Source organism: Macrobrachium rosenbergii, chromosome 27 (genome assembly GCF_040412425.1).
Source record: "Macrobrachium rosenbergii isolate ZJJX-2024 chromosome 27, ASM4041242v1, whole genome shotgun sequence".
NCBI classification, from domain to species: domain Eukaryota; kingdom Metazoa; phylum Arthropoda; class Malacostraca; order Decapoda; family Palaemonidae; genus Macrobrachium; species Macrobrachium rosenbergii.
The window spans coordinates 5,131,136-5,157,430 of NC_089767.1; the positions used below are offsets into that span (position 1 = coordinate 5,131,136).

The window sequence follows — 26,295 nt, forward strand, 5'->3', positions numbered from 1 at the left end:
ATGTTACTGGTTCGGCAACGAACACAATGTTTACATTCACCGGTAAAGGCGAAATCGCTGGTTAAACTACGCTGTCGGTAGTTAAACACTTGATTATGAGTTCGCTACTGTTATGAAATATGACAAATTAAACAAAACAATAAAAAACTGTCCTGAATGCTGAAAGTTTGAAGGCTCCCGAAATTGGCGAAAAAACATCACCAAAATCCGGTCTCTGACCGGCAAATTTAAGAACAAAGCTGACAAAGACACTGTGTTGACTCGAGCATCAGCAGAAATGTAATGATGAATGTTTGCCGAGTAGTTCCTGATCCTCTCGTTAGTGGGCGAGACCAGTCACCTGCACTAAATTGAAGCACTAACCCGCGAATTTTTTAATTTAAGTTGCTGAGGCAAGAGAAACTCTTAGCTATATATAATGTAAATACTGGGTAAGTTACATATAAAAAATTGGGGCTTTTTCATCCTCTTTAAATACTTAAATTTCTAGCTCTAATTATACAACTGACAGTAAAAAATAATAAAATACAATCACAATGATGAATAATAAAAAACTTATTTTTTTGTTAAAATTAATTTGGTTTTTGTTCTAGCAGTGCAAACATTTTCCTGTACTTCGAGCTATACTGCATGGAAGTGTGATGTTGGCTGATATTAGAGTCGTACATTACAATGACAAAAGAAATTTTGAATCTTCCTCTCTGCACCTCTCTCTAAACTGAGTCGCCCTGGTTGTTATGTTATAATATTTACTAACTGATCAGCTGAAATTAAGTGAAAAATTCATAGATTTGAAATTTATCAATTTTCATAATAACTAGCTATCTGGATAATTGCCTACTGTTAAGTTAGCTATATCTTTGTGCCAGCAGGCAAGTAGGTATTGAAATAAAAGATCGCTTGGCTGACCCATATGACCGACCAGGTGTGTTTTGAATGTTTTAGCTCTCATCAGAATTCTTCTTGACAGCCACTATGTTGGTGGGAGGCCAGCCATGTTCTATTTTAACAGTATTTCAGTGTCCAAATAATAAATTTTATCATAAACAGTTATATTATTTAGGATGAATCTTACCTACTGCCATAAGGCTCCATTATAAATTAGGTGGCCACTGTTACCTTATGATTGAAGGGATCTGCTTCAAATTTTTACCACTTATTAAACAATTAATACTGAAAATACCTGCGTAAAGAAATTTTTAAAAATCTGACTTCTATGTTTATAAATTTTGCAGTTGAAAAAAGTAACTTTTTATAAATTTTCAGTTGAAAAAAGTCACTTCTTATAAATATACAAAAAAAAAGGTGCACTCAAAAATACTTTCCTTATGCTGAAGTCAAGATATACAGTTATACTACATGCCATGAAAGTTTCATTAAATTTGGTTCAGTCTTCTTTGAGGTTCTACACCTTTTTTTGCTCTCTTGTAAACAACACAAAATCTGGTGGGTGTACTGTTCGTACAATACATCACCATTTAACACAGGTATCAATTTGTTTAAACTAATTTGTACAAACTCATGAAAACTATACTGTATAATATTTAAAAAAAACATTTTCAATATCAAGTGAACCTCTTTTTTTTCTATCTTTTGTGCAACACACAATACAGTAAGTATACAGGTATAAATGGGCTACCCCACAGCCGACCTGTATTTACCTGCAGCCTACCATGGTTTTAACACCATTAATGTATTTTTATAGAGCAACTTTCTTATCAGATGTTACCATACCATAACCTTGCCCTGAGAACCAACCCAGTTCCCTGGCAGCAGACTCTTCCCACTGTTGCAAGGCAGTACTAAGCTTGGGCTACAGAAGGACGAGGCCACCATCTTTCCTCTTAAATAGGACTGCCAAAAGAGCACACATTATGTGTGAATGAGAACTGGCTACCAAAAACCAAAATTCAGTTAACCCTGAACAGCCTTCCTATCTAATTTTAGAATACACTATTCCTGAACCTAAAGGGGGCAGAAGGCAGAGCTGAGATTACAGGATCAAGCCTAGGATAGGAGGGATGAGAGTGGGGGACAGACGAAGGTAATTAGAGCCACAGGAGGTGGCAAAGAAGTAGAAAGGTAAGTAAAATTTATATCCCTGTCTAATTAATTGCTTCCTTAATATGACAATCCCCTTTCTATATGCCTTATATACTCGTGTAACGGGAGATCTCGTGTATTGTGTGACCCCCAACTTTTCACCCTTAAAAAATGATTTCATCATGTATCTCGTGTATCATGCAGTTCCTTTTTTGAGAGACCAATTACAATAGACTAACCTCTTTTCCTCCATCTCTTTATCTATCCCATCTTCTAGTTAAATAAGTTAAAAAACTAAAAGAGAATGATAAAAGTATCATTAGTAACATTGTACTTGTTGCATAAACGCGTACTGTATAGCCATAAACAACTGCGTAAACGCATACTGTATAGCCATAAACAACCGAACGAGAAACAGACGTTTTACTATGAACAACCGAATCTGATAACAACAGCTATTTTGCTTGCATTTCAACCATCGTACGATAGTAAAAAAATTACCGTAGTTATATTACAAATGACGTTAAGTAGAATAAGACTGATAGATTTTTACATTCTACCCTTATTCACTGTGGAGAAAAGATCAGCAAGGAAATACACTATTGAATTTAAGCTGCAAGTTGTAGCTGAAGTTGAGAAAACAATGTTCAAGCTGCTAATGACTATAAATTATCGCGCATCGGCAACATGGATAAAACTCCCGTAAACTTCGATACGACATCAAACTCAACTGTAAATAAAATTGGGGAGAAAGTATTTCAATCAAAACTACTGGGCATGAAAGAACACATTTAACTGTTGTTTTCATGCCAATAAACGAGAAAATACATAAAGCTTGTATTATGATGAAATCAAGTGAAAATAACAAAACGGAATCTGTTGATTTTCTTACACAAAAAACATGCCCCAACACCGTCTATTAATAAAAAATATAACTCAATTCAGTTCACAATGATACCTTTAGTCATATTTCTACTTAAAAACATTTTGTATAACAAAAAATAACCTCGTCCCATATAAATAGAGTATCTAGAGATTCACCAGCGCTGACTAGAAGTAAGAAAATCACTCTGAATTCAGTTAAATATGGCGGAATAAACTTACCGCGTAATTGCCCTCAGCTGATTTCCAAACTAAAAGACTGATCGGTATGTTTGTATTTTATAATACTGTACAATAGTAATATGAGAATACATACAATATTATTAGATACAGTGAAGTAAAGCATAACTTTTTAAAAGATACATGGAAAAGAATAACAGTATTCATTATATTTGTATTTTATAATACGATACTATATGTGAATATTACATACGCTGATTTTATATCTTGCGTATGATGCAACCCCCTCAAAATTAGCTTCAAAATTAAGTCTTCAAAAGTCGCATGATACGCAAGTGTATACAGAAGTGGAGTTATAAATTCGTCTGATTACTCCTTAATCCTTTCATACCTAGTTCACATCCCTACAACCAGTAAAAACTGTCTAACATTACAGAATACAGTTTGTATCTAATTCTACAGAATAAAATCTGTTAACACAGAAAACATTCCTGCAAAACCTGATGTTGAGTTCCTACTGTCAGTCAAATACATCCTGAATGAAAAAAGCAAAAAATCTTACAATACTGTGAAAAGGCAGCGAACAGCAACTAGCAAATCACCAATAAGTATCCTGTCCTACAACAAGGAATGTTCTGACACAAACTAAAACATTCAAAACACACCTGGTGGAGAAAAGGTGAACTAGATAGTTATCCAGGTCAGTCACAGAATATTCATTTTATATTTTCCTGCCGGCGCAAAGATTTAGCCATCTTTAACAGTGGGCAAGATTCATCTCAAATAAGATATATAAGGGTCACTAATATAAGCAATTTCCATGTATGCTGAGGGGAAGGGGAGGAGGAGTTAGGAGCTAATTACCCATGCTCCTCATCCACGGATATTACTCAGAAATAATCAACCTAGTGATTTGGCATATTTTTACAAGTTTTCATAAAAATGAAACCAAATGTACAGACGTGACTAAAAATCCATGAATTACTCATGAATAATGTGCAACATTTCCTCACAACCACAAGCAATCAAGTGCACATGAAAACAGCAGATGATAAAATACTAAGACTTATACCGAAGAGACAATACTGCTGATTGTCATTTGCTTCCTTTGCTCTCTTCCTGCCTATCTGTCCAACTCATCAACTTCACCTTGCTCTAATTTTCAATTTTCATTTAGAGAAACAGCGCACCAGTAATATCAAGACTGATAAAAGCCTAAGACCTGTAATAAACAAAAGTAACTAAATCTTAAAATAACTATGGAGTGACAGACACTATACTAATTAATTAATCAAATATTGGGTTCATGTGAGGTGGAATGCAACAAAATAATTATTGATGTTGTATAATTCACCAAGTGACTGAACTGAGGAATTTTAAAGATGGCAAGCATTAATGACAAACAAATACAAATGCATGCTTGTCTCTCCTTATGTGTATCTCCTTTGGGATATGCACATACGCTATGCACATATCCCAATGAATAAAAACATATGTAAATATCCAAATATGATGAAGGGTACTGAACATCACACTGACATCAATTTCTCTGCATCATAAGTAACCTATGTGGCTGATGACAATTTACATAATGAGGGGGTTCTCTTCTGCAAGATATACTCATCAGAGTGAGCAGGCCCCCTTAGCAAGATACACTCATCTGAGAGGAAGACTCAAGATTTCTTTCAATTACTACTGATAATTCTAACTGATGCCACACCATTCTGACCAGTACTGTATAGAGTAAGTGATAGAAAAGTTTTTATGAACTGTGGGCAATTATGACTAATCTGACACGCATAAACAACTTACCTCTGCCTGAGGGAACAGGTAAAGTGAATCCTGGCATGTGAAAAAGTGACCCAATGGAGGCAGATGAAGGCTTCAATTCAACATAGCCACAATATGAAAGGGAAGATACAAGTAGAACCAGGTTCCTTAAGGCCTCTCGACTTTCATCAGTAGTATTTCCCTCCAACCTACACAAAATAAGTACAGTAAAATACATTAGAATTTTGAAATCCTAGTAAATTACATAATTCATGATTGTCTGCCTCATATCGAACACTGCGCTGAGTAAAACTACTGCTCATCATTGTTGTATGTTAATCAATTGATTTGTTTTTTCATTTACCAATTACATCTTCCTCTTCACAATCCTACCAACTGGCCACCCAGGATGTCCTATAACAATTGACCCAAACTGTCAAATATAATTTACAGTCATCACAAGGGAAGCTATGAATAATTACTGTGCATTAGTTTACATATCTTGAAATGAACTTTAATATAATACAAAGTCTTCTAGGATTTCTAACCAACCAAGATTGTATAGCTACGGTTTTTCAACTTAAAAAAGTGAGCAAACATGACTGACTCAGCCAAATATCAAACTCTTTGACAAAAATCTTTTTTCTACAAACTCATTATTTATAATTTAGCCTATTTTGTATGTTTACAAAATCCCAGACACTTCAGCCCTCTACAGATGAAGATCGACAACAGCTGGCAGTTTGACACAAACTAAAAAGAATCCATAGTGGCTAGCTGTCCCAGACACTTCAGCCCTCTATGGAAAAAGACTGACAACAGCTGGCAGTTAGGCACATGCTAACAAGAATCCAAAGTGGCTAGCTGCCCAGACACTTCAGCCTTCTACGGAAAAAGACTGACAACAGCTGCAGTTTGGCACATGGTAACAAGAATCCAGGGTGGCTAGCTGTCCCAGAAGTTGTGGTGGCACTATAGTATAGGCCTATGTTTTTGAATGAAAGGATTATGTTATTAATATTTTCAAATATTACAGTTAATTTTTATTCAGAAAGTCACTATTCCCCCTCACATTACAACTAAGGAACTTCTACTGACATTTCCAAAAGATCCAGGAACCAATGCCTCCTCAGCCACCAAGGAACAATTAGAATTATGGCGGTGTTCCAGGGCTCCCTCAACTTCTTGAGCACCCCCTTCAACAGCGGAAATGGAGGGAAGGCATACACAAATAGTTTTATCCAACCTTGAACCACAACGTCTACTGCCCAGGCTTGAGGGTCCAGAACAAGGGAAACATACAGCTAGAGACAATGATTCAGCTTTGCTGCAAAGAGATCAATGTGGTTGGCTGAACTTTCACTAAATTGCCTCACACACTGCTAGATTTCAAGTCCATTCACGGAAGAGTACCTGTCTCGGACGACTCAGAACATTGAGTTAGTCAAGCACAAACTGGGGCATTACGACAATATTCCTCTCCTCTGTCCAGAGGAATCAATTCATGGTGATGGCTACCAAGGTTTCCAACTTTGTGCCCTGTCATCTTAGATAATCCACAGATGACAAGCTGTCTGAGAGGACAGAAATTACTTTGTTGGTCCTTGCTCCTTCCATGACTTGAAGTCCCTTCTGGACAGCCAACAACTCCTTGCAGTTTATGTCAAGACCTGCAACCACATCCCTGAAGCGACCTGGTTCCCAATAACCACACCCTAGCCCTCGTCTGAGGTGCCTGAATAGAGTGAGAGGTCTGGGGTCAGGGCCTCTAGGGATCTACCTGCAAGAAGTACTACTTTGAACATCCAATAACAAAGGCAAGGGATAAATTCTTGACTCCACAGCACCAACTTGTGGTCTTGCTGTGTCTCTCTGTGCAGAGCTTCTTCAAGTGTGACTGAAGCAGTCTCATCTGTAGTGGAGCACCTGGGACAAGCTTCTCCAGAGAAGACATGTGGCCTACGAGAGATAGTTAGCATTTGGCAGGAATGCTCTCTGAGGAGACGAACTCTCTCACAATTAATAACAGATTGCCTACTAGAGCTTGTGTCAGAGAACCTTTACAAGAACAGTCAATCATCAGGCCCGGGTAGGGCTTTCGTTAAGCCCAGTACTAGCTTTTTCATCCTAGGCACTCCTCCCTGGGCTCTGCACTGATAATCCAGTCATCCAGGTACAGAGGGTTCTTCACTCCTAGTAAGTGAAGCCATTTCACAAAGGGGAATAGCACTCTGGTGAAAACTTGGGGCTCAGAACTCAGCCCAAAGCAAAGAGCTCAAAATTGATGTCTTCTCCCCGAGGAAAACGCATAGGAACTACCTTGAATATTGGTGAATGGGGACACAAAAGTATGCATCTTTCATACCCACCACAAACATTCACACATCTACACATCCATTGCAACCAACTCCATAGAAAAGGGGGACAGCTGGATACAGAGATTGAGCCTGGATATTTCCAGGATGGACCTCCAACCTCCCGTGGCCTTTGGAACTAAAAATAGCCTGTTGTACAAGCCCAGTGATGTAGCCAGTACCTCCACTATTGCTGTCTTCTCTAACAGAGAGGGGACTTCCTAACTCAAGACCCGTCTCTTCTCAAGGTTCCTCTGTATGACTGAAAGGCTATGACATGGTTTGAAATAGGTGGTAAATTCTTGAAAGGAATACAATTACCTTCCAAAAGCACTCTCTTTATCTAGGCATCTACATTTAAGTGTTCCCACTCTTGAGCGAAGTAGCCCAACCTGCCACCCACAGGTACCCAAGGGCTCAAGGACCTATTCTTTATCAGACTTAGGATTCTTGCTATGAGAGGAGGAGTTGAACCTCCATCCCTTGGCAGAACAAGATCTGGATCCTTGCTGCCAAAAGGACACATTCTTCCTCCCTGAACTTGGAAAGGAAGATCAAAAGAAAGAGGTAGTATTGCCCGAAGAGCATTTATAGGAAGTGGAAGAGGAAGGAGACTTCCCTCTAGTGGCCTGTGGCTGGTGGATAAAAGTTCCATTTTTGGTTTTCTCCATCTCCATAGCTATGGATGTGGACAGCTATTTATTTCCCAAAGCAATGAGCTGAAACTAATGGCTGTTTGCTAAGGAGGAAAACTGATGGAACCAGCAGAGAGCATAGCTGCTCTCTCCAGCTTCATCGACAAGAGAAAAATGACAACCAAAATAATCGCTCTCTTACCTCCATCCTCCAAAGAGTGGACATAACTAACAGGAGAGCTTGTTAAAAACTGTTTCAATTTTAGCTCTTGCTGAACCCACTCCAAGTAGTCTCAGATACACCAAATGTTAGAGGGTTAAGTTTGACCTCAAAAATGAAAAATTCACATAATTTGCTATCATAAAAATTTACCAAAATATGGCAGATCACCCAATTCAGAAAAAAAGGACAGACAACTCAGTTCTAAAATTTATTCTGAAAACGGGAAATGCTATGCTATATCAAAGGTTAGCGTAAAACTGTGGCTCGCAAATGCAAACCTAAACCAACCTACCAGGAAAGTAAAAACTGGTAACTAAATGAAAATTTACCGTAAATAAGAGAAACGGTACAAATGAAGAAAGTAACTGGGAATTTCAATGAGTACTCAGTAACCCTGGCAGGAGCTGAGCTGGCTCCCACAATGTGCGACCAGTTAGAAAAATTGAATTAAAAACACCAAATCAAAGCAAAGAGAAAGGACACAAAGGGAAATTAATCCAAAGAATGAAATGAATACTGGAAAAAGACAGCACAGTGGTAAAAAAACAAAAATGGCATTCCTGGGAACAGCAACAACAATGATGATGGTAAGTCCAACAACACTGATGATGCTAAGTCCAGTTGGGCTGAAGAACAAGGCAAGGAGTGAAGCAAAGGGTCATATACAGGCAGTCCGCGGTTTACGAAGGGTCCGGCTTACGACGTTCCGAGGTCACGACGCTTTTCAAATATATTCATCAGAAATTATTTCCCGGTTTATGACACACGTTCCGGGGTTACGATGCGTCGTACACCGATCCGATGGAAGAAATATGGCTCCAAAACGGCAGAATAATCATAATTTGGATTTTTTTTTTAAGAAAAACTCAATAAAAATGCAGTTTACATCGTTTTCTTATGATTTTTGAAGATTTTCGACGATTTTTCGGTTTACGACGCTTTCCGGTTTACGACGCGGTGTAAAAACGGAACCCCCGTCGTAAACCGGGGACTGCCTGTACAGGTCTGACATGTGCACCAGGTGCCTCTCAATCTTGAATGGTACAAGCTGTTACAAGTGGGATTTCTTTGTACATACGTAAGACAACATATGATTAGTTGGGTTGTGGAGAATAAATCATCAATACAGTGTCTGCAACATTTGTCATAGCCCAACAATGTCAAACTTACCAAACAGCAAAATCTGAGACGAAAGAGAAGGGTCATACCTTAGTAAAAATTCTGCCAAAAAGGCATAGCCTTGTGAAGATCTAAAATCATCTAGTAACGTTTGAGAGACATCTGAAGAATCCTTGAGAAAGCAGAAGACAGTAACAAACATCTCCACAATTTCTAAAGGAGACAGATCTTGGCCTCGTTCCATGTTGTCAACACAAAGAGCTACACAACCTTTATCTGTAAGAAAAGGGCAGAAAAAAATTGAATTAAGACTATAAAATAATCAAATAAGCTGTATATCATGGCTAATGTTGAGCATCAAATGGCTCTATTGCCCTCAAACTCCATCATAGAGAAAATGTACTATGTAAACAAATATGTATAATTATTCTGCTCCCATGGACATTTAGTGCCAACATGAATTTCAGTCAGTTATCACACATCAAATGACAATTGCAATAACACAAATATGTGATTTTCAAACAAAATTAATTTCAACATACAAACATATTACTGTTTAGACCACATTCATAGTCTTCATGAACCCCAGACATTTCGTTTCCAGTTCAAAAGATAATCACCCAGTGGCCAGCAGTACTGCCCTTGAGCCCCATGTATCCCAAGGTCCTAGGCAGAAAAAAGCTTCCCTTTTCATTTAGTCTGGAAAATTAGCTCTGAGAAAAACAGCAGTGTTGGAAAGTGGAGACTGATTACATGACTTGGGTAAAAATATACAGCCTGAGAAGAACCCTGAAAGTTTTCAGAGGTCTGGTTCAACAAATCATTTATAACTAACTAAAAATTAAATCTGTTTCACAAGTAATCAATTACTTAATAATTATTCCAAACTGCACTGCAGGCTCCAGGTGGGGAGGATCAAACAGCTAAAAGACCTTGGACTCTGGAAGTTGCCTTGAGGGATTGGCTGATTTCTGAAAGTTTGGTTATGAAGCCAAGCACTAGGGCTCTTTCGACCATTCAGCACTTATGACAGTGAAAAGAGGGAGTTGGAGTGGTTGTTCAACCAAAAGGAAGAAAGAAATTAGGAACAGAGGTAAATCAAAAGGCTGAAAGTGGCCAAAGGGATACTGTAAACAAGCTTTACAAATGCCACAGTGCACCACACCACATGAGGTGCACTGACAGCATTAACTCCCTCAGGAGCAACTTGACCACTGATGGATGTCATGAAGATAAATAAGAGGACAATTAATCTGTTAATCCTCAACTGAAGCAGGTACAACACACCATGCTACTGTTAAACAGTGTAATTGATACAAACCAGACAACTGAGTGTAACAATCGCAAGATAGGCTCATGAACGTCTGGCACAACCACCCATCCACCAGAAAGAGGTCTAACTTGAAGAGTCCCATAAAAGAACTGAAGTTGAACAATATCCATTTGGATGTTCAAGCTACTAACCACAGGCCTCAATCAGAAACTGTCTTTTGTCACTGCTTACTGGGACACTTATGAAAAAAGTACTTTGGATTCATCTCTGTAAAAAAGGGATACAGTGGATTGATTATCCAGGCTACCTACAGTAGTGTCTATGCTACTAAATCTGCTGTAAAGGGCAGGTCCTTGAATTCCACTCCCACAGCTGCTGATCTGTTTTGAAGGCAACAACATCAGGGGAAGACTTGGCTCAAAATACTGCACAATGCAATAATGAACCTGAACCAAACGGTTTGGAAAATGGCTAGCAAGACTCATTAAGGCTAACAAAAAGCACCATCTAGAGGTCTCTGCAAGACATCCTCCATATGGAATGCAACATTCTATGATTCTCTGTAAAACTTACACAAGATTTCATGCAAACCAACAACTAAAGGAAGAACAACTCTAATCCCGCTCTTTTGATGGTTTAAAATAGAGGAAATCACTCAGGGAGGATTAACAACAGAAGTGACTGGAACCATATGCCACAAATTTCATTATCTGGAACAGCATCCTTTGCTTGGGAAAAGAAAGATCAAAGGCCTGCAGAAATGGGGATAGCATTGCTCCCTCTACTGAAAGGCCTGCAATTCTGAGTCTCGTTGGAGAACCTTCAAACAAACAGATACGCAACTTCAAAATTACAGGGATTCGGCAAAGATGAGGTGGCTGTAGATGCTTCTCACAACTGAGAATTATACATTTGTTTAAGTAGACCACCAAGTTACATTTCTAGACTTTCAAAGGGAAGGGTGGAAAGTAAAGGTATAAAGCATTGCAAAAGGGGACACAGGGATGCTGCAAAGAACCTTTAATATTATCTACAATGTGGCACTAAAAGAGATGACTGACAGCCCACTACAACTACCATAGCAGTACAACTGAAGTCACTGGCAAAATTAACAGACTTCTTACAATACCACATGACTCCTGATCCCTATCAGTAATAGTCCTCCTTACCATATCACGTAGATGTATGTGGTCCAGCAAGAATGAGGGAAGGGGAGGTAGGCAATCTGTATGCAATCAATGATTAAATATAATTTGTTTTATAACCAACCAATCCTCACTATCATAAGGTTAGTTTTTCAGTTCTTTAACTTATTCATGTTCTAAATATTGTTCCCCATTTGATCTTCAGCAGCTGATTCACAACTTAAATTGTTGGACAAAAACTCCCAAGTTATATTCAATTTCTTATCCTTGAACTTGATTCCAATCTCTCACACCACTGTTCAATTAGTTCACTATACATGTTGTAGAAGATATAAATGACCTTCCAAATCCAATACTTGAATCACTGGAACATCATGGTTCAAACTTAGTGCAAATACTTCTTTTGTTGAGTCCGCTGACATAAGCCTTACTTCATAGTTTCTTTCTTGTCTTAAATAAATTTATTTGACTTACCTAACTAATTTTCTATTATATATCTTGTTTTTCTTCGTTATTTTCCTTTCATAATTTATCCTTTATTTTTCAATTTCCTTTCATGTACCGAGTGTCTTTCCCTGTTTGGGCCCTTGTTTCTAGCATTCTTCTTTTCCAATCAGGGTTACAGCTTAGCTTGTAATATAATAATAATCAGTCATACAGAACCACAATGGAGATTCAGTAGGGAGATTAAGTAGCTGAGAGTCTCAGCCACTAGAAAGGTCTGACAGGTCCAATGGAGCACACAGAGACAGAATAGGTAAGGAGCCAAGAATCCAAGGCACTCTCATGGGATACTGTAAGTGACTGATCATCCCAAGAGTAAACCAGATGTTTTGACTAGTGATATAACAAAGGTAAAATGACAAAGATCAATAAACCATTTAGGTGAGATATAAACATCCCTGTACCCCTGAAGACTACATTTTTTAAGGGTGATAGACAATTTACAAGGATTATGATTAAAAGGAAGAGAAGGGTCAAAAAGTGCCCTAAATTTGATCCACTGGGGATAATGCTCCCAACAAGTATAATCTCATCCCTTTATGCATGTTTACAGGTGAGTATTGGTAAAGGCTGACTGACATCAGACATCTTATACCTTCATTCACAATGGCTGTAACCTCAATGTTACTCTTGAAGGTTAAGAAAGTTGAGAGGTTCCTGGTCTCATGCAGTCATTCTTACTTGGAAAGCCTCATCTTCTGAAACTTCGGTATACACCTGAAGGATGACCTGCCTTAGCCAAAAGGTGGCTGTATTCTTTGAGTAAGTTTCTTCCTAATTTGTTGACAAGAATGAGTACTCTTGAGGTTCTGATAAAATGGATCTCACTAGGCAAACAAGGTCTTTTGCGTTGGTGAACATCAAGGCTGGAAAGCAAATGAAGTGGTGGTGTAATCTGAGTACCAGCCATCTGGGTCATGGTAATGATACCAGCCACCTGGGTCATGGTAATGAAATCATGAGAGAATGACAGGCCAACTGAAGACCAACACTAAGTATATATGACTGTCCACCAAAGCATACAACTTGCTCACAAGCTTTGAAGACACAAAGGCAATAAGAAAAGTGGTCTTTACGGTGAGATGACATTGAAACAACTGTTGAAGCAGCTCATAATGGGCTCTGGTATGGCTCTGGAGGGTTAAGAAGTCCCACTTGGGATGCATCCTAAGGAAACTTCTCCCTTAATGTGGTGGAAGTCTTCCAAGGCCTCCAGAGAAGGTCATTAAAATGTCCCAGAATTCTTTAACATAAGAAAGGGACACTGTAGCATTTGACTGCAGACAATGACAACTTCCGGAGGCAGTGATGGATGAAGACATCTGCATTCACAAGAATAAAGGTGTTCAATGGCAGAAATTCCTCTTACTACACTAACCAAAGAATCTACCACTGGTAGAGGTTCATAGTTGAGGGTCAGCTAGAATGGGTACTGGGTAAAGCAGTGACTTTTCAAGAAACTTACTCCTGAGGCCTCCTCAAAATCTCCAGGAATAAAGGCACAAGGTACCTGGGTTGTCATAAAACGTGTGGAAGCACATTAGCTTAAAGTCTCTCCCAAACTGGTAAAATCCTCAGACAGCCCACTGAAAGATGAGAAAGTCTCCATACCAGTCCTATGGTGGCCACAACAGCAATCAGCATCCTCTTGGAGTGGCTGGAGGCTGACCTTCACTAACAACCCGACTGACCACACCAAACTCGAGGAAGATGCAAACGCTGAGGTTGTCCAAAATTTCTAGCATGGCATCTACGTTCTAGGCTGCTGGATCCCTTTATGCTAAGCAATACACTGGAAAGCTGTGGCTCAGGTTTGTTATAAAAAAAAAAAAGAGGTCACCAGGTCACCCCATATCTGCTCAAAAAACTTACTGACCACTTGAAAGATAAAACATGCTTCTCCTGGCAAGGGTTTCCGTGATGATATTTTGTCTTCCTGCCAACACAAAGGTCTCCACTGCTGGACAATATGGCAGTTGGAATCTTGTTCCCTCCTACTTCCTGAGGTAAAGCACTACGGTGGAATAGTCAAACTTACTTCAATAACTTCGCCTAATATCAACATGTTGAATGAATGAACTGTTAGAAACACTGCCTCTGTTTCAAGGAAGAGCCTTTGCTGCTTCCTGTCTGCCTCAGACCAGGTTCTCACTGCCTGCTAACTAGTAAGTAGAGCTTCCCATCCATGTGTCAAAGAATCCACGAAGGGAAGGACTTCTGGAACACAAGGACTGGAGGGACACATTTCATGTGGCTTGGGTTCTGCCCCCACTGGTGATCCAGCAGCACTTCTCCGTTGTGGCAAAATAAGCATACACAAAGGGAGGTGTCACAATTGGTGGGTATAATATTTGAGGACAGATTGGCTAATAAGAACCCCAGAGAAAAACTGACAACAAATTAGGACTGACAAGCTCAAAGACTGAATATGTTTTGTTTTGAAGATATGAAAAGATGCTACTAAAGAAAAAATAAGGCTGGCACTAGGGGAAAGAAGGAAATGAGTTATTACAAAAAAAATCACAAAAACAAAGAAACGATAAAAACCAAGAAGCATAAAGAATGTCAGAAAACAGAGTCACAACGTGGAAGGCAAGCAGTTGGCAGCAGGGGTGCGTGATGTGACACATCATGGAAGGGATAAGAAACGACATGGTGGTTGAATAAACATGTACAAAGAAGTACAGAATATGGAGGAAGCTACAAATGAGTGCAGAAAAGTATGTCTTGGGGAGCAGCTACATGTAAGATTAACTGGTACTGTACTAACAGCAAAATTAAAGAAATAAGTCTTGGATATATTTTAAATGGGAACAGGAAAGGAGTTGAAAGGACTGAAAATATGTACAACAGAAACCATGGGGATGGGGACAAAAGAGTGCACACTGAGGAAAATTTTATGGACTGATCCTAGGTAGCGTGAAGACTCTAATAAAAAAAAGGACAAATGCTTAAACTGATTTCTAAATTAGCCTTAATATATAAAGTCATGTGAAAATCTATTGAAAACAGGAAATGAATAAAAAAGCATTGTATTGTATTATCACTACAAAATCCTTACCCATTGCACTTCAAGTTCAACAAATACCTAGAAGATGGTGACAGGCAGAAAGAAAATAGTTGAATTATACTTTGTTTCAAAACCAAAGTCCGACCCCAAAATGAGGAAAGAAAACTCACTGTGAATATAACTGACAACTGGCTGTGAAAGTCCATGCCTAGACAAAGTCATTAACACTTCAGCTGCACTTTTACGCCAAAGAGCATTGTGTTGTGGGCACCATGAGGTTATAGCTGAGAAGAGCAACGTCAAGTCATCTTTTCTTGCCAATTCTTCAGCAGGGGCCACGTGAGAACATAGTCGAACCATTAACTGTAAGTTACAGAAAAATAATTATGCAAATTTAATCACCATCAACTATATAAATCTTAAAATGTCTTAGATTTAATCATCATGAAATGAGGCATTTTGTAAACCATTCCATAATAGCACATTACAGTATATAAAAAGGTTTCTTCTTAATCAACATATTTAATCTTATTTAACTAAACTTATTTAATGGACACTCCTTCAACATCTAATTACTGAAAAGCAGAACAAGATACAATGACAAAATTTTTCCAAATATTTGTTCAACAACTTAAAATTCACTGGTAGCTGTAAACTTAATCACATAAAGTATGTTTAGCTGTAATTATTGTTCTACAAGCTCTATCTTCTTCTTCTTCTTCTTCTTTTAACGTGCTTTTTTCCCATTTTTACTTTCTTGGAAATGAGAAACACAACACAGAAATACAACATTTTGTTTTGACTGTGTAAAATTCAAAGGAAGGACCAGACTGAACGCTACCACCGCGAACTGATGAGTTTCTTTACAAACCTGTACAAAAACTTTTTGAAGTAATATTCTTCTTTCACTAGAGGAAAATTCTGTGGCATTATTATCGGCTTGATCCGCTACATTAGCAGCTGGACTTTCGTCTTCAGGTAGGTCAAAAAAGAGGTATAAGCACTTAACTAATGTTGATGGCAGTGAAGCTGCAGTCATGACCTGCAAAACAAGAAGACTTTAAGTACTTGAAAAAAAATCCAACCCCCATCATGGCTCAAGGCAAAATACATGAAAATGCTATAGCAAAAATACACATACAAGAAAGTAGGTGAATCTAAATTTTGACAAGATTGGACTCACTGATGTAGTACATTAACCAAAACTGTCCTGTACATTCAGAGCACTCTTTTGAAATATGTATATGGTACAGTAGTACAGTAAACCCCAAGTATTCGCGGGGGATGCGTACCACACCCCCCACAAATAGCTAAAATCTGTGAATACTTAAAACCTCTCTAAAAACACTTAGAGCTGCCTGTTTTGATAGTTCAAACACAAAAAAACTCTTAAAAATGCTTATACCCGAGTATTTTAATAGCTTTATCATGAAAAGTGCATTTAATCATGAAAATGATGTGAAAATACAGTAATTAGTGAATATTTCTTAGTGCAAAATACCTCGAATGGGCGAATTTTCCGCGAACAATGTATACATACGTTCCACAGAGATATCCACGAACAGGTGAGTCCGTAAATCGTGAGACTGCGGATACGGGGGTTTACTGCTTAAAAATATACCAAACTATACAGTTTCCTACAGTATTTCAATTTGTCCTGTTTATAAAATTTCTGAAAATTGTTGGTCTTTGTAAAACGTTCTTCCTTAATTTGATATAATCTTTATTATATAATGCTAATACTCCAATATTTCGACAAAAAAAAATAAATAAATAAATAAAATCACAGATTTTTAAAATTATTTGTATTTTCCATAACTAACAAAGCTGGGGTCTTAACATTAGGATAAATCCCCTAGCGAAAAGTAGAAAATAAATACTGAAAATATATTCAAACAAAAAATTCATCAATAAAGTCAGCATTACATTTCAGCAGAAGTTTTCACTCTCCTCTACCTCTTGCAATCTCCAGCAAACCTCCAGTTTAGTTGACTGGTCACCATTCTACTGTCATTTCCTTGCACTTTTCTATATTATCATTCCTACCTCTTCTAATCATGTGGCAGAACCACGTCATTCTATGATATCAATCTATTTTTTAGCCTCAGAGCACCACATCTTCCTGTTTCTTCTTAGCATTTTGCAGTCACACAGTTCCAGTATCACTTTAATTTCTTCCCCTTTTCAGGGGAAAAGCATCTAGGGATGACATTCCTGTGATTTCCAAAGGCTGTATCTTAGCCAACATGGATCTCGAGAGACTTAGCAAAGGAATAACCCAACAGTTCCCCAAGAAACCCACCTTAGAAGGTGCTGGGCTTGGGAAGGGGGAGTGCTAATTAGAAGTTATTTGCTGGGCAACATTATGACAGGTTAACACAAGTCTTAAATATGGATGATCCTTACAAACAATGGAATGAAGACACCATCTGGAGGCTACACCTACTGACCTTGATAAGGGAGATGTTGGAATGAGTTCATCTGAAGTGCATAGGTACGCAAAAGCAACAGTTTTAGAACCTCCTAAATTACTGAATAATTCCTGATCTGACCTTGAAATGCTGTCAGTCACAAAAGGACCACTTCAAGTTGTATTTGCTGTCCATAAATACCTCCTTGACTGTCTTACTGATATAAGCAACCCACACCATCACAGAGGCATTGGTAAACAACAGAAGACTAGGTGATGGGAGACTGAAGATGAACACCTTGGAGAAGTTTCCCTTTCTGTAGCCACTAAAGCAGATTATTCTCGCACTTGGGGAGTAGGGCATGTCAACCTTTTTAATAACAGATTTTTTTCACAAGACCACCAGGTCATATTTCTACTTAAAAAGGGCTTGTCAAAAGAATTTGTTCTTAAACGAGAGGTGAATGTCAAAGCAAGGTAAAATTGAAGGTGCCAGACAGCTGGGTGGGAAGAGACCAAAGGAACAGAGCGAAAAGTAAAAGGCAAGCTGCAGGAGGTTAGAAGGTCAATGCAAAATAGTACCATCTGAAGAGTACCACAGTACCCCTCCAAGGAGAGAGAAATCCACCGAGCTGAGGTATACTTACAGTTCTCCCACAAAACCAACATCAGAAACCTAACTTCTCAAGTAGACTTCATTATTCACTGGGTTCTCTAAAGAGGTTAGTAACAGATTTGAATTAGCCTAATCTCTTGTGGAGGGTGACCCAGGATGGATGTTGTTCCAATATTCATCTGCAAGAAGAGGATCTATTTGGCATAAACAAGACATGATTTCTCCCAACAGATCAATTCCATAGGAGGTGCAAAGTGAGATGATACTGAAAATGATTTGGAAAGACAGTCCAATCTAAGGACAACAGGTGCCAAATATCCAAATACCTAAGGAAATGAGGCCTGAGTAGCAAGACAAGACGGTGATCTGGGCCTAAGCTAAGGCAAGGGGATAAAAAACTGGAACACTGTTTCTTCGAACAAAATAACAGAATCCTATGACAGACAAATGAATAAGTATAAGGTAGTTAGGCCAGAAGGGCCCTTTTGACTAATGCGAGAAAACTATTTCCACTGTGTGAGGAGTCTGCAAGATGAAGAGATTAAGCCAGTTCAGGTTCAATACTGATCACAACAGTGCAAGCTTTTCTTTACCTTAATATTCCAGACGCCAGTTCTATGGCCTATTTTCACAGTACAGTAAAATGCTGACTCATGGAAAAGAAAACAAGACATTTTTCTGCTTCTATAGAGAGAAGCAAGAATACCATTTTCTTGGATGATGTCACGACAAGCTTCACAGGGGTAGGCACTCGCTTCACTGTGACTCAAGAAAAAAATAATGACAGCTTATATCTCCTCCCCTATCGGCACAGAGATACAAGCTATCTTTAACAGCAGGTAAGATTCATCCCACATGGACAAATCTATCTTCTGACAACGAGGGATGTTTAACAATCCTGCTGGAAGACAGAAGACCTGTGAGACTGTTTGAGATGATCATACTAAGTATTAACAGCCATAAAAATTATCTCAAAATTCAGAGAAGAGGCAGGACAATGATCACTTAATCAAAATAATTAATTGCAGTAGAAAAAGCAAATTTCCTGAAGTCTGAATCTAGTAGTCGGGAATTACTGTTGAGGGCAAATCAAAGTGGAGAAAGATGGTAAAGCACCAAAAGGAAGGAATTTTGTATCTTCAACAGGCCTGGGTGAATACTCAACCAGCAGAAAATGTCAGTTGGCCAGATGTTGGAATGCTAATACCCCATTAGAACATCTGGTATAAATTAGAAAAAAAAAACAGTGGATCACCAGCATAGCAGTAAAATGGTGGAGCACCAAGAGTAAAAATAAGATACTGAAACATCAGTTAAGAACAGTGGAATAACAGTAGAGCTGCCAACAGAGTGGTGGAGCATCAGGTAAAGTCATAAAGGTGAATAGCCATATGATAGCCACCAGAGCAGGCAGAAGGAAACCTTGGGGGGGGAAACTAATCATCCCAAACAGATCATTTTACTATTACCACTACTTGAGAGAGAGAGAGAGAGAGAGAGAGAGAGAGAGAGAGAGAGAGAGAGAGAGAGAGAGAGAGAGAGAGAGAGAGAGAGAGAGAGAGAGAGACTTACAATTTCTCTATTCATTAATTTATATTCTTTAATGTATGGTAATTCTATGTCTACAGTTTCTTCCATGTCAGTAGAAAAGAATCTTTTTACCTTGAATAAACAGTGCAGAGCACATTTCATTCACTACGGTTGATCTCGTATTCAACTAAAAACATCATTAATCTAATAACAATAATCATTAATCTAACAACTGCATATTAGCTCTGAAAGGTAGGTAGCAAATCCTACCACTAAAAGCTGGACTGGTGTCGATCACTCCCTTTGTAAGTGTGGGTGGTTCAGTCTCTTACCTCTATAAGTGTGGGTGGTCCAGCAGCAAGGAGATTGAGGGCTGAGAGTAACATCCATCCATTACTGCTTTCTTCACAGCTCTCAATCTCTAGGAATCGCACTATGGCACAAGATGCAGCTTCAGTTGATTGATTGGAGGCACGCCGTCTTATTTCTGTCACCATTAGTTTGCTGTGGGAGGAAATAGTTAGCTCACTAACTTACTAAGCGAAACTTTGAGCCTTCTTACATAAAAGCTCGTTGGAAAACTAAGATATAGACAAAACAGACATATTCTCACTTGAGAAGTTAATTCTTTGGCAATCCTGACATTTACGTGAAGTGGATTTATACATCATTCAGTCATATTTTGTAGTTATGATAATACCTGACATGTTGTGTGAAGGGTAAGACATCAGCAAATTTCTCTTGAAGATCACATGTTGGGCTTGATCCAAATACCTTAAAGACAATAAAGGAAAATAGTGAAAATTAATAGATGTGTTTACCACGGAACACATGAAAACGTACATTCAAGAGATTCACAAGGTAAAAATGAATCTAGTAATCACTTACAACCTAGAAAAACAATCCCTTGCTTGTAACAGTTATACCACTTTAGCACAAAATTCTAGAGCAGATGTTCAGAAAATGCACACACACCATTTTATCAGAGTTGTTAACAATGCAAACTGGGTATGAATCTGGTCCTAAAATTCATAAAATCAAACTGATGGGTTTCCTGAGAATTAAGAGGACAAGCTACTACGTCAAGATATAAATGAAACAAGAGATAGTTTAAACTATGTAAAAGCAAGTGGACAGATTGAGTGGTGTAATAAGTAGGGCATCAAGCTGAATTCAACTTGAACTGATGTCATTTCAATGATACACAATAGTGTAGTTGGATTTAAAAATAGGAAAAAATAATGGTTTGTAATAAGATCTGAAATGTACGTTGCTGTGATGGCTGTTAAGCACCATTACCATAGCTTGTTGTGGGTTAACAGTTGTATTCTGTCCAGTTCTAAATTTGGTTCTACCTTTGGGAACCCAGCAATAAGTAAGTCGGATAGGCATACGGTCACACATGGGGTCCCCTTATGGGTCTTAAAGATAAATTTCTGTAGTGTGGCATTTTCTTTAGTCCAGCAATAGCCATGTCCCAAGGTTGCTGGATTGGAACGACCCATCCAGTACCATCTTAATCTTAATTATTTTCATTTACTTGCCGAGGTTTCTCACATCTTCAACCATTTCATCCTTGGCCAGTATATCTACTCCATTTTGTCGTCTCACTGTCACTCCATCCAAATTTTTATTTCTCTGCATCACCAATCTTATGTCAGGTTTCTTCTTTTCAGCATTTCCACCATTTCCCTGCTTTTTCTGCCACTGTTCTCACATTACAATGCCCATCTTTAATGGGTTTTCGTTTCTTTTACCTTCCCTAGAGATTCTTCTCACCCACTGCCAACTTGAAGGTTGCCAAGTATGGGGGCCATTTTATTTTGAGGATGCATTCACCTTTGGAACTGTTATTCTTTTTACGAGTTCAGTATGGCCTGGCTGATGAACTTAACCCACTCAATTTTCTCTGGCTTAAGACCAGCTGTTCACTGGTCATTAAGTCATGTTGAGTTTATAATCCACAGGGTAGGAACTGTGACAAGGATCGAAAAAAGAAAAGTATACTAACTTCATTGTTGTTTAATGTGTAGAGAAAGAATGTGTAAAGAGTATGCCACTCTAATCAGTGTGTGAGTGGGTACAGAAAAATGCCCTACTTGGCATAACTGGGCCTACATCAAGCAACATAATAATAAACACAAGGCATACTTGAGAAATGCTGTAAATAAATCCCCATATTCTTCTTATTTCTTAAAAATGAATATGAAAGGGTTTGAACAGGATCGCTGTACTATTATTACAAGTAAATTACAAATAAAATAAAAGTCATTAAAGTTTTTTGCTTGCTGTGGTACAACACACTATCTAATAAGTTTCAATGACTTAAGTTTCCTATCTGTGACCCATGGTCTACAAAACCTGCGAGTGCAATACCACTGTATGTACAAAATGTCAAGCTAATTTGAGCAACTCTCTCCTTGCCTTAGGTATGACACTTCTCTCCCCACTTCCTTCATTAGTACTAACACAATAGCAAGTTATATCTCATTTAAATTATCAACTATTTAGTCACAGGCCATACATTTAGATTAAACTGAATTTTAAAGTATTAAAGATGAAGCAGTTATCATAACTTACCTTACAGAAAAGTGGGAGCATATTATACAGTTTATCCTCTTTTTCAGGCTCAGACAACGGATGAGTGGGGTATGAATATTCACTGAACAGTTTCTTCAAGTGCATGAGACCCAAGGCTAGATGCTTCTGGGCTGCCTGTGAATTCACAGGATCCCCGCAGTCTCCTACACTGCCCATCCGGCCCCCAGACCCCCACCATTTACGCATGATGTTCATTTGTCCTGTGGAAGAGTTAACAAGGAATTTATTTTTTTCTCATTGACAAAAAAGTTGATAAAGCTGGTACAATAACTATATGAGATCTCTACAATTTGAGATACTAAAACACTTCTAGTGATGCAATTAAGGCAATTCCAGAAAACGAGCAGATACACAATACCGTATGTCACCTCTATAAGCAGGACATTATTCCCTGTACAATATGCAACAGGTACTTTGGGTATATCACTGGATTGTCCTGCTATATTTTATGGCCTCAACTGATGCTAATTTACAACCTTTCAAATATCATATATGGGCATCTTTTCACAGATATTCTTAAGGTTGTTCCTATCTTGCACAAACAAAGATACCATAATCATAAGAGCTCAATAACTACCTATAATTTAATATTATGCATATAAGCGCTATGTTGCACTGCTTGTTAGTATTTCGAAAAATCCGGAAATACCATGCTTTTGGTCACAATCATGAAACTCCTATGCAGTCTGACATCGGATGCATGACTGATAAGGTCAGAGTGCAATGTATCTGACCTCTCCCTCTAAGTAAAGTTTGGAAAACCAGGTACATACGGTAGCACAGGTCAGAAGGCAGCTCGTATCTTTGATGGTTTCAGACAATAGCTTTACCACCAACCCCCTTGTTAACAGGGAGAGCAGAGGGGGAGACACCTTATGAGCTTAAGCACCAAGATATGATGCCTGATTGTGAAGCCTACCACTGTGGCCTGTCCAGCACATACTCATCCCGACTGCTGCCTTGTACAGTAAGGAAGAAAGGAAGCAAGGAGAGGGAGCCAGCTGTTCACCAATATAACCTCCAAAATTATACCCTCCGAATTCTTGTGACGAGATACTCTTTTAGTCTGAGAGGAGCTTGTAAATTACACAACCTGCCATTTTGCCACCACAGATCCAAAGGAGAAGGGTCCAATGACTTGTGGGTGGCAGTCCCGGGGTAGATTGAAATAAAAAAGTAGTCTGGTGCCACCCAACATCTGCCCTCATTAACCGTGAACCAAAATGTTCCGCAAATGGCTACGGATGGTATATAAGCATCTTTTCCAGCTTCCCACTCAAATTCTCAGAGGGAGGAGACCAAGAGATTCTCAAGTATCGTCGAAAAATGAGTGGTCTGAGTTTGCCACAAACTCATGAATGAGAACAGGAGGAATCCTGAGTCCCCAAGAGAAAGAGTAAGATACAAAAAGGCTGTGGAACTTGACAACACACTTCAGTAAGGCCTATCCTAACTTTTTTTGCCTGAGTTAGGCTGTGGAGAGTCACATTCCACTACCAAGTCAGAGGATAATGAGGTGGGCAAGGCTGTTCATAGCTCTTATGAGCATGGACAAATCTACCAAGGACAAGAAGTCCATGCCCTTTATTCTGAAGATCTGGCTTAAGGCAGAGCAGTAGGCTTTACTGCAGTGACTACAGAGCTTGTCTAGACAAATGTGGATGATTAAGCTGTAAAGTAACTCTAATCAGGGAGACTCCCCATCTAAGACACATCTACACAAATTTGGACGATTAGTCCAGGATCTGCTGCAAAATAACTCTAATCAGAGAGACACAAAACAGAAGAGTGGGCCAAAGGGAGTCTCTGAGTGCCTCAACTAGAAGAGCTAGCAGACTGGGATACCACTAAACATGGGGTGTATGTGGAGTTACAAAAATTACCTGAGACCTGGATCGACAAGCACTAGGTTGATAACTTGGTAAATCGGAATGACAGGAGGCTACTGGGTTTTCCTCAGAGTAGCTGGGGATCTGGAATGAAAGAGCATAACTCCATGAGCTTCCTATAACTGTGAGGCAGACACAGATCAACAGTTTGCCAAAGATCAAAAACCCTTTCCTCACATAGGAAAGCAGGGATCAATCTTTCCCATATACCTATCCCTGTTTGGTGAGCTGGTCTACCAAAACACTCCTTTTCAGAGTAGTATACCCACCTAACAGCTCAATGGCAAAGCAAACTGCCCACTTATGCACCTACTTCACCAAATGACAGGGATGAAGGGAAATCATAACCCGTTTGTTTACCAAGCCATTACAGTCGTGTTGTCGCTCATCAACACCACGGAGTGACCCATCACACAAACCCAGATTACTTGCAGGACTAGCAGCACTGCAGGAGGGTCACTTGAGGCTGACCAATGTTGTTTCAGATGCCACTGAAGGAAGCGTAGGTTGAGGCACCTGTGCAGAAAGAGCGTCTCTAAAAACAATAGCTGAGTTCGCTGTTTCTGCCATGACAGGATCTGCACTGTAACTTCCCTGAACCAGCAAAAGCAAGAGTCATATGGAAAACCTTTCACTGCTGCCTTATCTATCAGCATGCAAAAGCACACTGCCCGCCGCTTATGCAAGAGCTCAGATTCTCCCAGTCTGTTATGATCCCCAAGTTGCAACACAGTAAGTGGCAGTGCTTTCTGTTCCAGAGCAATTGCACCTCAGAGGATGCCAGAATTAGCATATCATCTGGGTAACACAGCAAGCATAACTTGAAAATGGGGACCCAGCCAACACACGGGTGAAAACTTGATTGAACACCTGGGGGCTGATGTTAATCTACAGCACAGCTCTGAACTGTTTGCAAACAAAGTGGAGGTACTTCATGGAGGACTGATGAATGGATCCTTCATATCTACTGGCATGATATCACCCTCTCTGATGGAATCCAACAAGGAATGTGTTATTTCCAACTTGAACCTATTCTGGGAAACGAACTTGTTCAAGGAGAGAGAAGTGACTGGTCTCCAGCTGCCAATAACCTTCTCCACCAGGAAAAGACAACTATAAAAGCCTGGAAAGAGATTGTCTACAACTTTCAGTGAATTCTCCATGATCCCCATCACCTCTGCTGACAAGGTCAGAATTTCTGGAGATCCTGGAGAGATGGTCAGGAACAGAGGCAGTAAACGTGATGGGGGCAATGTCAGTCCCTGAAAGGTATATAGTCTGTAACAACCCAAGGCAAGGCACTCCCCTCCCTCTCTGCCACCTTGCCAAATAGTATGACAGGCATCACCCTACTCACGGTTGCTGGAAAGGGAGACTGCAACCTCACTGTCCCCTTCCCTTCAACCTCCTGTCTTAGTTGGAGCTGGAGGGACGTGGCTGCAGTTCCCTTCATCATCCAGGACTTGGAGGAGGCTCCAACTTAGATCAAGGTTTCCAGGATACCAGAGTGCCTCTTTTTTGTGGGCAAACTCTTTACATAGCATAAAGAGGAACCCAAGACTGATCCACTCTACTGACCAAACAAAGCACAGACAAAAGCAACCTAGCCTATGCATCTTGCAGAATACAGAACCTCCTCTGACTTGTCAACAGTGGGAAAGTAGCTTACTTGATCTGGTGAACAGCAGGAAACTTTCTGATCCTCAGATCATACTGTTAACCTGATCCAAGACATCAAATGCAAACAGCTACCACAGCCATCCTGAGAACATACTAGAGTAGCCTCTATCACTGAGATGGGCTTAGCAAAGGGGCAGTGGATACTTCCCCAAGATCTTGACGGTCACAATGAGCACAACAACCCTCCATGCCGACTCTGCCTGCAGGGGTTATGAAGAAGAAGATGCCTCAAGTCCTAAAACATTCTCCAAAGCAAGAACTGGATCCTCTTCCAAGAAAGAGAATAACACTGCATAACACTTCATGGTTCACTCATAATTGCTCAAAATCATGGCCCACATCCCAGTAAACTTCAATATGGTCAGTCGAAACCGAAGTAAAAACTATGGATGATCACCCATGAGCTACTGTGCAAGTGCACATCAGGAGTC

General features: G+C 39.3%; 1 protein-coding gene across 4 annotated transcripts in view; it reads right to left on the minus strand.

Moving 5' to 3' along the window:
- The window catches only part of bchs (WD repeat and FYVE domain containing 3 bchs), a 388,664-nt gene that overhangs the window by 177,218 nt on the left and 185,151 nt on the right, over positions 1-26,295 (minus strand). For all 4 annotated transcript variants that reach the window (XM_067128777.1, XM_067128778.1, XM_067128779.1 and 1 more), the window contains 7 exons: positions 22,275-22,495; positions 20,395-20,468; positions 20,027-20,198; positions 16,010-16,180; positions 15,309-15,501; positions 9,296-9,482; positions 4,918-5,084 (listed from right to left, as the gene is read on the minus strand). In XM_067128777.1, the coding sequence (XP_066984878.1) occupies positions 4,918-5,084; positions 9,296-9,482; positions 15,309-15,501; positions 16,010-16,180; positions 20,027-20,198; positions 20,395-20,468; positions 22,275-22,490 (1,180 nt within the window). In that variant the 5' untranslated portion in view covers positions 22,491-22,495. The remainder of the gene's footprint in view (positions 1-4,917; positions 5,085-9,295; positions 9,483-15,308; positions 15,502-16,009; positions 16,181-20,026; positions 20,199-20,394; positions 20,469-22,274; positions 22,496-26,295) is intronic.